This window comes from Telopea speciosissima, chromosome 3 (genome assembly GCF_018873765.1).
Source record: "Telopea speciosissima isolate NSW1024214 ecotype Mountain lineage chromosome 3, Tspe_v1, whole genome shotgun sequence".
In the NCBI taxonomy this organism is placed as follows: Eukaryota; Viridiplantae; Streptophyta; class Magnoliopsida; order Proteales; family Proteaceae; genus Telopea; species Telopea speciosissima.
The window spans coordinates 62,190,091-62,207,816 of NC_057918.1; the positions used below are offsets into that span (position 1 = coordinate 62,190,091).

At 41.3% G+C, this 17,726-nt stretch overlaps 1 protein-coding gene across 2 annotated transcripts in view; it reads left to right on the forward strand.

Annotated features, from left to right (window-relative positions):
- Positions 1–17,726, forward strand: part of LOC122656765 — a 36,207-nt gene that overhangs the window by 8,991 nt on the left and 9,490 nt on the right. For both annotated transcript variants that reach the window (XM_043851410.1, XM_043851409.1), the window contains exon 4: positions 1,847–1,940. In XM_043851410.1, coding sequence (XP_043707345.1) covers positions 1,847–1,940 — 94 coding nt within the window. The remainder of the gene's footprint in view (positions 1–1,846; positions 1,941–17,726) is intronic.

Below are 17,726 nucleotides of genomic sequence, written 5' to 3' on the forward strand. Positions count from 1 at the left end.
TTTTCATTATTTTTTAAACTTAAAACTCATATTTTTCCTTATTTATTTCTGTTTTTTTAATTTTTTATATATTTTTCTTAATTTTCGAAAATTAAAAGAATTATTTAAAGCAGAAAAATAAATACCGACACGTGAAGCCGTAGATCGGCCATTGGTGTCTAACATATATTTAATTCATTACCATCTAAGTCATATTACCCCTAATTATTTCCTATTTTAGTTGTAGGAAAATGAATTTTTAAAACCAGAAAAAAATAAAAAAATACATATGGGAAAAAATTTACACCGTGAGGTCGAGATCGGCCTCCGTGTCTAACATATATTAATATCATCAACATCCAACAACATTTGTACAAAGTTTTTAAAAAAAAAATAGTTTTAGAGAAATAGAATTTACCTTAAATAATGAAAATAGGCTTGGATGATGAGCTTAGATGACCCTCCGAGCGTCTTTCCAGTGACAAGGAGCTTCAACAATGCTTGGATGAGGCTTGTAAGGGAGGAAGAAAAGCAAAAAATGAGGAAGAAGAGAGAAAATTTGATTTTCAGCAGTTCTCGTCGAAATATCGACCAAGAGCTGCGAAATATGGAATTATAAGGCCCTTAGTGTGACACTATTTGTCACTTTTACAATATCTCGCGATATATCGTGAGATCCACGATATATCGTCCATATATCACGATATATCGGCGAGATATTGTATTTTTATGTTTCGGAAGTGTTTCGTATCTCGGACATGTCGAGATTCACGAAATATGGCGATATATTGCCGATATTTTGCGAGATTTTATACCATGTGTAAAACAACTTAATTAAGCATTAGAAATGTTAAAGTGATGCATCAAACTGTTTAACAATGTTACAACTATCATCACATAAAATTTGATTGAATCACGCATTCAGTCCCCACTAGTGGCACATAGTCTTCCCATGTCATAGTGTTGCTGTACTGTTGCACATAGTTTTCCACAACAATCATATAAGAGTTGTCATCAGCATATGCCAAGTCCCCTTTGAAAAATGCTTCAAATTTGAGATGAATCCTTCAATTTTGTAGCTGAATCCTTCAATTGTGTAGCTGAATCAACTCTCAAGCAGGTTGTATGTTGAAATCCGGAGGTAAAATGAGCTCACAGCCTTCACAGGGGAAGAAAAGAGGTTCTGGACAGAACTCGATCGAGATATCTCTAGTTCTGTCGAGTTACGATACTTTTAAAGGATAAGATGGGTCGAGATCTGGGTCAACCCGAGATCTCGACCGAGATATTGCACTTTTAGAACTTGTATTAAGTGTCGTCTCCACCCCTTGGGAAACTGAAATCTCGTGAGATCTCACGAGTTCTCGATCTATTGTTGGGCAAAGTCCTTTAACAATGTTGTTTCATGCTGTTTTCATCTGCGTTGAGGTGGCAGCTGATGGTAAGGAGAATTGTTTTGGAAATATATGTCCATTCTATCCGCAAGCATTGGCAACATTTTCTAATCATACGCCCGTTTTGCTGGACCCCATCTTGAATGACCTTTGTCATGTAGATTCACATGTTTGGGATTGGGAAATGTTATTAGGAACTGGTTTTCCTAAGGCACTCATAGGAATATTTTTATATGTATTTAATAATTTTTGGGTTCAGTTAAATAAAATACTTAACCAAAATTCAGTGGAGACTGTATTTTCCTTGTGCTTTCTCAATTTAATGTTGATTTTCCTGTTAATTGAATCTATTCCTATTGTTCCACACTTTTTCCTCCTGAACTTTCTGATTGTATATTACAAGTCCATGGTCATATGCATAACTTGTTTTTAACGCAGAGCCCAAAAATTTATCAAAAGGGATGTCTATGCAGATCATTTCAAGTCGGGAGGGAGAAGTTCCTTATTCCATGGCTTTTTATAATTAATCGGAAGAGCGCAGAGGTCCCAATGATTGATGTCCATCTGGTAACGTTGCATGTGATAAAACATGTTTTTTATTTTATTTTTTAAAATCATTATAAAGAATATTCAAGCTTGAAAAGAAATCAATGAGAAGGTGAAATGTAAAGTCTGCAAGAACCGATCCATGACTCAGCCAAACCAAAAACATCCAAGATTCTGCAAGAACTAATCTAGACCTAATAACACTCATGCGCTTTAGCCACAGACTGGAAATCTGTAAGCTTCAACTGGTGGTCCTGTTAGGGGCCTATTGAAATTCCTTTTGGTTGCAGAACTTCTTAGTGATGAGGTACCATCGTGGAGGTCCAAATGCCCCATTAGATCAGTAATCAAGAGGAGACCTGATCTTTATGTCCCTCTACAGAGGAGGCCCTGCAGCCTTGTCTGTGAGAGCATAATGGACCCATGGGTCTCTATTCAAAGCGGAGGGGCAAACTGAGGAGGTTTTAAGCAGAAGAGTGTTTTTAGTTATAAACCTCTAGCTGGGATTACTTATAAGACTTAGCAGTTGAGGGGCAAGTTGTAATTTTGAATTTCTTTAAAAGTTGCTCTAGTCATCTGGTTACAGGAGAATCAAGTTACTGAATGGCGATAGTCTACTTTGGTAGGAAGCTTCTTTATTTATTTTTTCACTTGATGAATAAAGAGTATTGAGAAAGAGGAAGTATATAGATGACAGCAACCCCCACAGAAAAACAGGCCATATGTATGCAGGGTATTAAGATCCCAAACTTGGCCTGCCGTGTGGTCCCAATTTCAAAAAGGATGTCAGGAAAATAGGACAGAAATGAGATTGGTGAGAGATAATGAGAAACCTAAATAAAATGAACTGAGTTCTCTTGACACTAACAGTAGCTGAAAAGGTTTTACTCTGCACAGAGAACTAATTATATTGTTACAGAATTCAAGAAAGATAAGAAATCTAATTGGATGTCCTAATTTGAATTGAAGATAGAATAAATAGATTGATTCAAAAAGGATAAAAAGATCAGAAGAATGGAGTTTAAATCTGAGAGTAAGTATTAAAATGAAGTAAATACCTAATTTGTTGATGAAGGAAAGGGACTGCTCCTGCTGTTAATATTAAAACACACAAAAAAGAAAGGGGACCTGTCTCACAGAACTAGGGAAAAGAAGGAAGAAACAGATCTGATTGGAGAACAAGAGCAGAGAAACGGATCTGTAAGTTGGATTCCAGATTAGATCCGTGTTGGAACTTAGAAGAAATAAAGAGAAGATAGTTGATACGATCCCGGGGTCAAAATATCCTGTTGGGTTTGCTATGGGACCACTCAGATGCCAAATACCCAAGTTACAAGGAAGGAGTGACAAATCTGTAATTTGTCACAAGTTTTCAAAAGGGGAATGGCAAACTTGTAATACACCAGAATTTGAAAGGGCTATTGGGTAACTCAATAGGAAAGGATACAAGTGGGGATTATATATATTAATTGGGGATAGACTTGGAGGTAAAATAAAATAAAGGATAGACTAGAAATAAAGAAGGGGAGAGGTAATATGGAAACTAAGAATTTATCAAGGGTTCAAGAGCAACAACGACAACCCCTCAACAGGAACAACCAGCGGCAAGTCAGTTTCGTTTCAAGCCGTGTAACTCCCTCATTACAAACCCAATCTGGTAGAAATTGTGGGATAGGGTTTGTAATCCATTATCCTCTTGATTCCCACTGGCATCAGGCCAGAACAGCAGGTAATAACTTCAGGGAAATTTCTGCAACCAAACCTTGTGGTAGTTGCAGGTTCATATGTAGATCGGAGAATGTATCTCACAACAGCAGAGGATTTTGGAGGCAATAATCCAGGGATGGGATTGCCCAGGGGAGAACAACCGATGCCCCAAATCTCAGTTTGAACAAACAGGAATCAAGAGATATCGATTCCACTCTTGCTGTTCCTATAACACACACCAGAACAGAGTCTCTCTAGTAAAGGGAAATAACAGGAAGAACATGAGAGGACAACAAGAAGAAATATATGGGAATGAAGAACACAACGTAGGAAAGTGGAAGAAAGTTAGAACCTCACTAGAGAAGGAAGGGTGAGAGGGTAGCACACAACTTCACCACCATGAGGAACCAAGCACTCAAAATTTTATTCCATTCTAAAATTGATTTCATTAGTTACATTGCTTGCATATAAAGAAAAAATATAGAAGACTCCTATTCTCAATCTAAAACTATAATGTAATCAAACTTTAAGACTAAAAATAGAGTTTCAAGCTAGTATGGACTCTCATTCCTACGTAGCTGACACCAATAAAGAAATAATTAAATAAACTTCAAATTACAAAATGCCCCATTTAATTGAAAATACCTGGGACAGCCCTATTGAACCATAAAACCAGGTTTGGACCTGGTACACCTTGCCCCGGTTTCCAGACTGACTCAAGATGGTCTGACCATGAATGTGCACCTGCATCAATAGTGAAACCTGGAAAGAAAGAGAGAAATCTAATAACCAATGGAGGATTCGCTTGGTTTTTTTTTGGGGGTAGGGGGTAAGGGATTGATGCAGTTACATTAGGCATTAATCCCGTATGGAGGCCTATGTCCAAGCTTTGGAGGCTGATGTAGATCACAAGTCCATATGTACCTGCAAGAACAAGCCCCAAAACCAGCCCAGCAAGGTTGTATACGACTGCTGTGAGAGGCAGCCTGGTCTGATGATGTGGCAAGTTTTTGTTGGTTCGATGGAGCATCACCTAAGGCAGCCCCAGTCCAGAGAGAAGCATGAAGAAGATAAGAGACCAAGACAGAAATTTAAAAAAAAAAGGAAGTTACAGTTCACATGAACAGTCTTGAGTTATTGTTCAGGTGATTTGGGGGCTGATATGGACAGCTGGTATGAAGATTAGCTGCTGGATGTTGGTGGAATATTCTATTAGAAGCTGCTATTAACTTAGTTTCTAATTTTGTAATAGTTTCTTAGTTATTAAGTCTAGGTATCTAGTAGTTTCTAATTTTGTTTTTCTTTCTTTTTAGTAGTTACTATGGTTACTAGTTTTTAATTTATTCCTTGCATGTTGGCTGAACTATGAAGCCTAGTTTCTATTTTCATTAGGTTTCTATTTTTAGAAGTTACTATTTCTTAAGTTTATCATTTTGTAAGCTGACCTATTCCATGAAATAGGCAGCCCCTCTTGTAATAGAATCAGATTTTGGAGAATAGAATTTGTGGTCAAGCTTGCCATCGGTTATGTGAGAAATTCCATGTTTCAATAGCTGAGCTAGAATAGCTGTGGGTGAGAGACCCAGGCTGAGAAAGCCATTCCCCTACCCCTTCTTCTTCTATCTTTTTCTCCTCCCTTCCCTACTCGATCAACACTGCTGTGCTATTTTCTGTGACTGCAACTAATGACTGTGAGAGTATACTTTGAAGACCTGAATCAAGCCTCTGTCAAGTTCTTATTAGCTGCTGCTGCTATACAACTTGAGGAGGCTCTAGAACACCTGCAGATCGAAGTTTTATTGCAGCAACTTCAAGATCTCTGATCTCCTGATCCATCCGTCAGTTGTTGATGATATTTGGAGGCTGAAGTACCCTCAATTAACTTTTCCTTCGATGGTAAATTGAGTCCAATCCAATGGTCAGGTTTGATTATATCTGTGAGTTTCCAAATCTGAACTTAACCTTCTAATTCTGAGATCTGTTGATATCTCAGCATCTTGCCATCACTTGTGACTGAGATTTTGAAGGTTCATTCAACCCAATAAGACCTACCTACGATTGGTTCCCCAGCTCCATCTGAGTTTCTGAGTTACTAAAGCTGCTGCTGGTTATTTTCTGGTTAATCTCAGTCTTATTTTGTCTGCTTCTGTTGCTGTTATCTATGCTGTAGCCAACTGATATGGTTATATAACGATCCTACTGTAGAGTGGTTCTTACTTGAACCCCCTTCTACATTAGAGGCTCATAAGATGTTGGTAACAGTCCAATGGGCTGAAATTGACCTTTGGGATTTGGGTAGTTATATTATAGATCATTTTTTTTGGGTTTCATTGTAATGGCCCTAATTTATAAGCCCATAAAGTGGGGATAAAGTTTGTACACGGGACGCGTAGTTAAGTTTTTGAGTTAATTTACAATACTTAATCGTTAGATAGAGACTTAGAGTTTTGTTTTGAGTTTGTTTCCTTTATTGAGTGTGTTAGAGTGATTAGGAGTCCTTTTATGAGTCAATTTAGGAATTTTAGGTCTTTATATATGTAATGTACCCTCATCAATTAGAGATGATTTGAATGAAGAAAATGAGTTTTCCTTAAGAGTTTTGGTTCTGTTGGGCAGTGCCATACCTGATTTCTTCTCCTCTCTCTTTTTCCTCTAAGCAAATCGATCTCAGCTCTTTTCCCTCTCCTTCCACCAGTCTGATTTATTCCCTTAACAACACTATTGCTTCCTTCATCTCAGATCTGATCATAGATTTGATCATTGGGCTTGCTTGAACCTGAGATTTCCATAATCCGGATTTTTAGATTGCATTAATTGGTATCAGGGCCAAACCTGGCCATGGATACCTATGTTTTCAAGACTAGATTTTTTTTGCCCAAAAGAAAAATTGCTATTTTACTCATAAATGACGGGCAAAATGACAATTGCATATCACGCATAGTTCAAAAACTCGCCAAATTTCGCTAATTCCGACATGTCCGAGATGAAGCAGGAGGCAAAACCAAAGCCGGAATTTTGCTCATTTTGGTCACAAAAATGCACTGTTTTGTCAAAATTTCGGTCATTTTGACCAGTTCGGCCATTTGCCCCCAGAAATGGCCAAGCGAAACTCATGGAAAAAAAATACACTACAACAACAACAACAACTCAGCCTTATCTCACTAAATGGGGTCGACTACATGGATCCTTGCCCTCCAATCAGCTCTACACAGAAAAATACACTGTTCTGGCGAAATTTCACTGGCCTACCGAAAACGAGATTTTGAACTATGATCTCATGGTCTGTGGTGGAGATTTTATCAAAGACCAAAGAAATGATCATTGAATCTGAAGATGATGATGTAGATAAGCATTATCACAAGAATTACAGCGGTAGGCTTAAGAGGAGCCAGGCCTATGGTTCTTCACTTCTTCAACTGGACCTTTTGGTTCTGGCCAGACCAAGCCCATGCTCTGGGTGTTACTGGTTCACTAAAAACCAGAATCGTGGGAGTGGTTAAGTAGTTTTCTGAGTATTTAGTAGTTACTACTTAGCAATTATTTGTATTTTTTATTTTATTCAGTTTCTTATTGTTTGAGGCAACCACTAACATGCGTGGGCCTGAATGTCATTCTCGATAATGTGAAGTTAGGCTTTATTCTGAAAACTAGTTTTCAGAAGTAACTTTTGTGCACCAAACTATCCAAAACAGAAGCATCAAAGAGGGGACAATCTTGGCCTAGCTAGAAATAACTTTATGATCCAGCATGATGTCTCCCCTCTCCCTTTAAGTGCTGGCCTCCATGACTCACCTCCCCCCTTCCATCACTGCCTCCTCCTTTCTAGGTTCCTCCTCCCTAGAATGGTCCTGCGTGGAATGTGCTCTTCAGCTAGGCTCCACCCTCCTAGGAAGGACAGTCTCTCCATTTTGTTGCCCCTACTGTTGTTGGAAACTCCAAAATAGCTCTTTGCCCGCCTAAACTGCTCGATGATGAGGCGAGCCTCTGGCATAATGCCTGGTCGGACACTTCATCGGCAACTCTCCTCCATCTCACATTGTTAAGCTATCCCTTATTAAACAATGGAGAATCCATGGTAACGTTGAGATTTACTAGATGGACAATGGGTACTTTATCTTCAAGTTCTTCGATGAACACGAAAACTCCGTGCTCTTGAGGGGGTTCCATGGCAAGCAGACAAAGCCTATCTTCCTCCGGCAACGGAACAAGCAGCTTCTTCTGCACTGGGTGGAGCTGAACAAAATTCCCCTGTGGGTCTCCCTCCCTGGTCTTCCTCTACACTTCTGGTGTACTGAAGGTGTCGGTAGAGTCGGCTCAGTTCTATGCCCCCCTTTCTATTCAGATGCAAGAACCATGTGGAAAGACCATCTCGTATTACGTCAAGGTTTCCGCTGATGATTTTCTTCCTTTGTCCATCACTGTGAATGAAGGTAAAGGCTTTTCTTTCAAGCAACATGTGGCTTACGAATGGTCCCCACGACACTATCATCTCTGCAAAAATTGAGACATGATACTGCCTTGTGTACTCCTAAACCAACAGAGGACTCTGCTCAGGAAGATCACCTAGATTCCATTATCGGTTCCGCCCCTGCTTCCTCGAACCTCCATTGCACAACCCAACTACCTCTTCCTATTCATCACCACAACACCAATCTTCCTTCTAGGTTTCGTTCCCCCAGCCGAGGTAGACCCAGAAACTGTGATGTAGATTGAAATGTGAAGAAAAAGAGGCTAAAACACTGTTCATGTGAACAGTGTCACAGCCCCTTATTTCGCCTTGGTGAGAATATTATTAGAAGATTCTGAGGGGCCCAAGATCAGAATGCATGGTGCTTTATGCGTGGGGATTTAGAAGTTTGTTTAGTTTCTAATTTAAGATTTAGAAAGTAGACTTAAATTTATATTTTTAATTAGACTTAGTTTCTATTTTGAGCCTTGCAGTTTAGAGTTTCTATTTTAGTTTAATTACTTGTAACCCAAGTCTCAATCTTATAAGGGACTTTTTTAATTGAAGTTTCTTTTTTGGAGCTCAATCCTTGGGCCATTATATATTGTAACCTGCCCATAGAGGCACCCCACGATTTTATGAATTAATGAAGTTGCTTGGATTGCTTTGTGCAAGTTTTGATTATCCTGTTGTGAGGATGAAGGGCAGGGAGCCTGGCTGGTGAGAGCCGAAACCCCTAGGGCTGAGAGAGCCTGGCTGTGAGAGCCGAATCCCATTATCCCCCTTCTTCTCTTTTCTCCTCTTCTATTGCAATCGATCCTTTGTGCTGCTGTTTCTCTGTTGATCAATACAAGTGCTGTGAAGAATCGTTCGAAGGCTGCAATTAATTCCCAAACACTCCAAGTCTGCTGTTGCTGTTGCTGCTGCTGCCACCGATTGAAGATTGCTGCTATTCTTGCAAGTTGAATTACTGCTGCAACTTCAGAGTTCCATAATTTCACCATCCACCACCAGAACCTGCTGAGTTTTGGAGCACAGAATCATACCATCTAACCACTCCACTCGATCCCAATTCCAGCGCCTGCTGTTGGCTGGATTGTTCTGCAGGCCATCATCTTCTAATTCTGAGTCCTACCTTCTATTTTCAAGACCAACTCAGATCTCCATTTCTGACCATCGGAACTGAACCAAACTTGCAGCAAAGCTTCATCTCATCAAGGCTGATACTCGATCCACTTCGGAGCCCAATCCAGGTACTGGTTTGCACAATATTCCATAACCTTCTAATTTTGCGTTTTCGTATCTCAGTTTTTAGCCATCAGAATTGGCTGAAATTTGGAGTGTAGCATCCCTTCACCTCCATCTTCACTCGACCTAAGTTTGACACTGTTCTACAGGTTGGTTTGATCTCTACCTCCAAGTTACTAATTCTGGTTTTAATGCTATGCTGATGTTCTGCTGCAACCTGTCATCGTCTCATCGATCCTACTGTAGAGTGGTTCTTAGCTGAACCCTTTCTACATTAAACTGTCACCGTAGAAACCACCACCCAAGGGGGAGGCCGACTTCTGGTTCTCCGTGAGGGCACTCAGTGCAACACCATTAGCAGGGACCTTTGGTTAATAGCATCACTGGGACCGCTGGTTCTAACCGCTTCTCATGCTTGCAAACTAATGAAAATGTTCCTAGCGCTACTCTCGAGAGCCTATCAACCCCTGCCTGCTGCAACTTGGATCCGATTTGCCCCACAAGTAGTCGAACTCCTTTCCAAACTCATGCGCTTGCTCGGTAAGTCCTCCCCTTGACATTCACCAACCCATAGACCACCTTTCTCTTTAAGCATTGCAGCTCCCTTCTTTGTCCACCACTACCATCACTTTTCCCTCTGGCCCTCTTGTTCCCGAACCCTCTATTAACCCCTTCATCCCTATTCTTTCCACGCCTCTATCCCTCCATGTGAGTCCCAACACCACTACAACCCTGCCTCCAGAGAATTCTGTCCGTGTGGACTCCACTTCCTCTTTGCATCACTCATCCTTGGGCCCTAACTCTCAGCCTCTTGTCCTCGGGTCTTCTGGTCCACATTGTGGCTCCTCTGGGCCACATGGGCCTTGGCCTCTTAACGCTTCATCTTTACCCCTTGGGCCCACTTGTCCTTTCGCCTCTCCCATCCTCCCTTACTACCTTGGATTGGGTTCACCCCCAAACCAGCCCATCTCCTCTACCCCTCTTTCGGGTCTCGCCTCTCTTCCCTTTGACCCAACATCTGACCCATTGCAAAACTCTCCTCCCTTGCCCGAGTTGTCTCAGCTTCCTCTACAATCTAAGACTCCTCCCACTGCCCTTCTAGCTGGTCTGCGCCATCTCCCATCTACCATCTGCCCTACCCAACTCCCAACCCCTTCCCCTACAGCCCGTCCTTAACTGCGCCGCCACTGAAGTGCTTCATTGACTCGCAAAGCTCTCCCCAGCCATCCATCTATGGGGCTTTTGCCGCACCCTCCCAATATTTCCTCATGAATTAGGGTCTCTTGTGGAACACTGGAACACTAGGGGGCTCAACTCCCCTTCCAAGCATTCTGAAGTCCAGTCTCGTATTAAACTCCTTCATTCTATCTTTTGTTGCTTGATAGAAACTAGAGTAAAAGAATCAAATGCTTCCTGCATTGCCTTCTTCCTTGCCCCTCGTTGGTCCTTATCTCCAACTATACCCGCCATTCAAATGGCTGTATTTGGGTTCTTTGGGATCCCTCTAAAATTCATGTTTCCCTCCTATCCTCTTCCCAATTCCTACATCACAATATCTCAGACAGTCTTGGTCATTCCAACTTCTTATTTGCTGCCTTGTATGGTTCTAAGTTCTAACTGCCCAATATAGAGAATCTCTCTTTGGAGTGATCTTTGCCATATTTCTACCTGAGCTGGCCCCCTTCCATAGGCCTTAGGAGGAGACTTTAATGTTGTTTGATATGGCCATGAAAAACAAGGGGGGGGGGGGGACGTTTGGATGTGGCCTCAGTTGAAGCTTTCAATGATTGTACAAAGGAGATTGGTGTTAATGATCCATATTGGTCGGGTCCTAAGTTTACTTGGCACAACATAAGAAGTGGCGATTCTCGAATTGCTTGCAAGCTGGACCAAGTTCTAGTTAATGAAGCTTGGCTCTCTTCTTTCCCCTCCTCCCATGCCACCTTTGAGACTCCAGGTATTTCTGTCCATTGTTCCACCTCTCTGCTTGTTCAACCTTACATTTCCTTTGGCCCAAAACCATTCAAATACTTTGACATGCGGTCCAGCCACCCAGATTTTCTTCCCATTGTCAAAGAAGCTTGGGATAAGTCAGTCCAAGCTTTCTCCTTGGGAATGTCAAATGTGCTCTTAAGTTGTGGAACTCTAGTTCGTTTAGCAGCATCTCCACTCAGGTTTCTGACTGTAGGGACAAGGTAACTGATGGCTAGGTGAAGCTTCAATCTGATATTCATAATGCTCTTTTGGTGGAAGAAGAGAAATCAATCTCTATGGATCTCTCCTCCTTGCTGGCTGAATAGGAAATTTTCCTAAGGCAAAAATCCAGAATCAAATGGTTGGAGGCTTGGAAACTCTAACTCAGCTTACTTCCACAGGTCTTTGAAGTCCAGAACAAATATCAACTCCATCCCAATGTTAGTGGCTTCAGATGGCTCTTCTTTTTTTAGTGTTGAGGATATTAAAGCAGAGGCCGTCAACTATTTTAAGGTGATGTTCAGGTCCTCCTTGGCTTCTTCTGGTCTTATTCCAGAGAATCTGCTCAACAAATTCATCCTCAGCCACCTCATCAGTTCTCTCCAAGCTATCCCCATTGAGGATGAAATTCTAGTGGCTGTCCATTCTCACAAGGCAAATAAAGATCCTGGTCCTGTTGGTTTCAGTATGGTTTCTTCTCCTCCTCCTGGGATATAATCAAAGAAGATCTAATCAAGGCAATCAAGAGTTTCTTCTACAATCTGAGCCAGATCAAGGGCATCAACCATACCTTCCTCAGCCTCATTCCCAAGAAAGAAGGGGCTTCTGCTATGACTTACTTCAGGCCAATCTCCCTCTGCAATCTCCTGTACAAGTTCATTGCCAATAGGCTTAAGTTGGTGGTGGATATGTTAGTAAGTTATAACCAGTCGGCTTTCACTCCTGTTAGGAGCATATCTGACAACATTCTCCTATGCAACTAGATTGTTAGAGGATTTGACAAAAAATCTCACCCCCTGCTGTCCTCATGAAGATTGACATCCATAAATACTTTGATAACTGAGATGGGATTTCATTTCTAAGGTCATGCTTAAGATGGGATTTCCTCGTACCTTTGTTAATTGGATACACTCCTACATCTCCACTCCAGTCTTCGTAGTGTTAGTTAATGAATGTCCGGCAGGCTACTTTGCCTCATCAGTGGGAGTTCGTCATGGATGCCCTCTTTCTCCATACATCTTCTCCCTAGCTATTGAAGTACTCTCTAGGAGTGTTCAATGGTGTACTAATCAACAGCGTATCTCCCCTATCCCTAAGTGCAAGAATATCAAGCTTTCCCACCTTACCTTTGTAGATGATCTCATGATATTTTCCAAAGCAAGCATCACTTCCATTGAGACCATTATGTCTTGTCTACAACACTTTGAAGATAAATCGGACCTTCACATCAGTCCTAACAAATCTCTCTTGTTTTTGGCTGGGGTCTTAGAATCTGTCAAGGCAACCTTGATTGAGAAGTCAGGTTTCTCCATTGGCCTCCTTCCGGTCAAGTATCAAGGCTTGCCTTTGATTCTTGCTAGATTGTCCGCCCACCATTGCACCCCAATGCTTGATCTTATTTGTAAGAGGCTTCAACTTTGGAATGGTAAGCTTCTATCGTACGTTGGCTGATTGGAGCTCATCAGATCAGTTCTTCAGTCTTTTTACATTTATTGGTCCAGTACCTTTGGTTTGCCTCAATCAACTATCAAAGAGATGGAATTCCTTATGTCTGCCTTCCTCTGGAAAGGAATTGGTTCTTCAAGATTTCTTCATCCTGCCAGTTGGGCTACAATTTTCCTCTCAAAGGCGGAGGGAGGTCTTGGTTTGAGAAGAATCAAAGAAGTCAACTCAGCCGGTATCATCAAATTGATCTGGAAGCTTGTGTCCAAGCAGAAAAGCATTTGGGTGGATTGGATTTACTCGTAATGTAGAAGGGGTTCAACTAAGAACCACTCTACAGTAGGATCGTTAATAGTTGCAGCAGATCATCAACAATAGAAGCAAATCAGAATTAGACGAATAACACTAAATTAGAAGGTTAAGCGCTGCAGGCCAAACCGGCCCTGGATTGAGTGGAGGTCTTGTTGAGAGGAAGCTCTGCAGCAAATTTGATGTGATTCTGGTGGACCGAAGTGGAGATATGAGATGGGAATGAAAATAGAAGGTGAAGGCTGTGGAACAATCCAGCCAATAGAATGGCCTGCAACAAGGATCGAATGGGGTGTATGGTGGTGTGGTTCTATGCTCCAAAGCCCAGCAGATTTCGATGGAGAAATGTGAAGATGTGCAGCCTTGAAGTTTCAGCAGGAACTGGGGGCAGAACTGAATCCGCAAGGTGTGAATAACCTCCTTATGTTGATCAGCAACAGCAGCAGCACTTCAATTGATGGTAGGTTGACCCAAGTCTTCAAAGGGTATCTTCACAATAGTTTATTGCAGTTACAGTCTTACAGAAACAGCAAAACAGTGTATATCGAACAGGGAAGGGAGGAGAAGAGAAGATAGAAGAAGAAGGGGGAGGGGATGGGCTTTCTCAGCCCTGGGGCTCTCACCCACAGCTATGCCAGCTGTTGAACAGGGGTTTTACTCCCATAATCGAGTGCAAGAATGCCTCAAAACTTCATTCATTAATTCTTTGTCAATCAATTGCAATAGCTGCCTTTATATAGGCTGAGGCTAGGCTACAGAAAATAGAAAGTAAAACTTAGCAACTATTTGAAAAATAGAAACTAATGAAAATAGTAACTAATGGAAATAGAAACTGAATGAAATTAGAAACTACTAAAGGCTTTATAACTCATCCTTCTAAACATGCAAAGATAAACAAATTAGAAACTACCTAATATAAACTGAAAATAGGAACTAAACTATGGCAGCATTAGGATAGAATCTTTCTCCACTTGATGGGCCCACAAGATCTTCTAAAAATCAATCCCAAACAAGGCAAATTTTGGCTTTGACACACTTCACGTGAACAATGATGTGAACAGTGTTTTAGTCTTCAACTTGGGTCTTCTAGAAGGATTTCCATCAGGGCAATATGGGCTGTTACACTGTTCACATGAACAGTACCAAGTGAACAGTAATCCCTGACTGAAGCAGAAACGGTCTGATGAGCATGACGGTGAGATGGAGCAGCTTCGTCGAGCAAATAGAGACCACCATGAGCCCTGCTTGAGCCAATCATTTCCCCCATTACCAGATCTTGAAAAAAACAATAAGATGGGAAATAAGTCACTTTACAGTTAAGATCGGTAGTGAGGGGCTTGCATGATAACATTTCTGTTTCTCTATTTCTCTGTTTGTTAACACTGGTTCATTTTTTGGTTCCTGGGAATGAACCGAGACAAAAAAAGTTATTGAGAGAGAGAAAAAAAGTAGCTCCAATTTAAAGCTTCTCTGTCCCAGAAATAAAAGGAAGAAGTAAAGGGGGGAGTTGCTATTTAACGAGCACATGGTTAATTTGATGAGCAATGCAGTAATTTCATGTTCAAAATAAAACACCACCTCCAATGCAACTTCAACCATCACCACCACCACCACCACTGCCACCACCTCCACCTCCTCCTCCTCCTCCTCCTCAACCACCACCACCACCACCACCACCTCCATCACCACCTCCATCACCACCTCCACCATCACCACCGCCACCACCAGCACCGCCACAACCACCACCTCCACCTCCACAATTTTTTTTGGGTATTCAATGGCAATTTTGAAATTTAATAGAAGTTCTAGAAACAGAAATGATTGTGCATAACAAACGTGTTTCTGTTTCTTTTTTGGCCCAGAAATAGAAATTATTATGCGTTACCAAACGCGTTTTTTGGCCAAAAAATTTGGCCCAGTAACAGAAATACAAAATGTCATTTCTGGAATAGAAAGATGGTCCAGAAACAGAAGTGTTATAATGCAGGCCCGAAGCGACTACTGGAAATAAGATTGGTAGTAAAATTAGGAAATGTAATACCGAATTTAATGGTAAGGTAGGAGTACATATGATGGAACCCTTCCCAGAGACTGGGGAAGGAGAGCCATCAGCAATGCGAACCTTGTTTTTACCAGAACAAGGGGAATATTTAAAGAAAAGATTGGGATTACTGGTCATGTGATCAGAGGCCTCAGAGTCAATAATCCATGGACGGGAGACCGTGGATGCACAATGACCAGCAAAATAAATACCTGGAGATGCAGAATCTGAAGGTACCAAAGTGGAGGAAGAGGCGGAAGCATTATTTGCAGGGGCAGAAGAATCCAATTTGGTTTCCAAATGTCGGAGAAGCTTAGTAAGCTCATCTTGAGAAGTGGCAGGGGCAGCACCAGGTGGAGGATCAACTACAAAAGTCTCAGTGTGGTTGGCAGAAGGTTTTCCATGACCACGTCCTTTGTTAGAAGGGGCAGTGGGACGCCCATGAAGCTTCCAACAAAATTCCTTAGTTTGCCTCTCCTTCCCACAATAATCACATCGGATGGGTTCTCGATCAGTAGCAGAACGATCATTGGGACGGGAAGCCCCGCCTTTAGGTTGCAGGGGAGACCTCGAAAGAAGCGCCGATCGGTCATGGGAAGGGGACGGCAACGTGGCAGCCTTACGGCTGTCCTTGAGTTGGATCAGAGAATAAGCCTGTTCCAAAGTAGGGAAGGGATACTAGCTAAGTACCTGAGCACGGACATGATCATACTCAACGTTAAGTTTGGCAAGAAAATCATACACCCGAAATATTTTTCCGTTTATGAAACTTGATAACATTGGTAGGTGTAGAGGTTTAGAACATATCATAAAAATCCAGCTCCTGCCACAAACTACGCAGCTCAGAATAATACTGGGATAGGATGAGTTCCTTCTGCTTGATCTCATGAAGTTTCTTGCGTAGTTCATAGACCTGGGCATCGTTCCCAACCCGCGAATAGGTTTCTTGAGCAGCTTTCCAAATTTTTGCAGCAGTGTCCCACAAGAGATATCCCCGAGCAAGTTGGGTTGCATACTATTGAGAAGGTATGACATATCTAGGAGTTTGCAACACTCCACTTCTCTTGGTCAGCACCTTCAGTGGTGGGTTTCACCTTCGTACCAGTAAGGTAACCCTAATATCCGCGGGAGTCGCTGGCAAGACAGCAGGATCGCGACCACATCAAAATTGCTCCCGTCTAAACGAATGGAGCAAACAGGAAGGTGGGAAAGCCGTCAAGAGAACCACAAACTTGCCCATCAATTCCAAATGTAGCAGTAGAAAGATCTGAGTTGTTTGCCATTGTTCCCAAAACAAAAGTAATCACATGGGTTGCTGGAGGAGAACTAATCCATCAACCAACACCAAGAAATCCACAAGAAAAGGTGGAACAGTCCTTCAATGCATTGGGTTTCGAATCTCTAGGTTGATTCAGCTCTGATATCATGATGGCTTTGGAATTGTGACTTGTGTCTATGAGACACAGCCCACCTTTAGTTATAATAATAAGATATGAGAGTACAAAGACAATAAAGCCTCTAGGGCAGCACAAGATAAACTCTATGGGAACCCTATGGACAATTTACCCTTGAACTCCATATTACAACAGAAACCAATTTAAAACTCATATTTCAAGGACTGATTGAAAAAGAAAGCAAACTTCATTTTTGTGATGATGCTTCTACCTCACAATGATGTAGAAATTTTGAGCACAAGCTAAACTGCCAACGGCAGATAATTTGGATGAGTAGACTATTATTTTAATGGATTGTGGAAAAAACCCTTGTGTTCATCATCATCATCATCATCACTATTGTGGTGATTATAGCAGTAGCGATTATAAGGACATGAATAAGAATTGTTATGGACAATGGGGAAAATAATATATATGGTTCCATGTAGATAGCTAATAATAAAAAGTATCAATGATTCTTATAATCATTTTAGTATTGAGTGGAAAGCCCTTAAGACATGTAAATTACAGCAAAAAAATAAGAGGGAGAAGAAGAAGAAGAAGAGAAAACGAGAGAGGAAGAGAAACACGATTGTATTGCCTTTTGCAAGAAGGAATTAAATCTCATTCCCTCAGAATTTCACTAATATAAACATTACAGAAGGGTATAACAATAAATACCCATAGACTTAAGTAAATAAAACATACCCAAACTGCCCCTTTCCTTTCTCCTCTCGGTATTAGCTTTCTAGCGCTAATATCGAGAGTCCCACTCTCGATAACACTCCCCCTCAAGATGGAGCATAGATGTTTATCATGCCTAGCTTGTTACAAATATAATTTACTCTTGCACTCCCCCAAAGACTTAGTAAATACATCTGCAAGTTGCTCTCCTGTATGAACATGACAAGGAGAAATCAGCCCTTGTTGAAGCTTCTCTTGAACAAAATGACAATCAACCTCAATGTGTTTTGTTCTTTCATGAA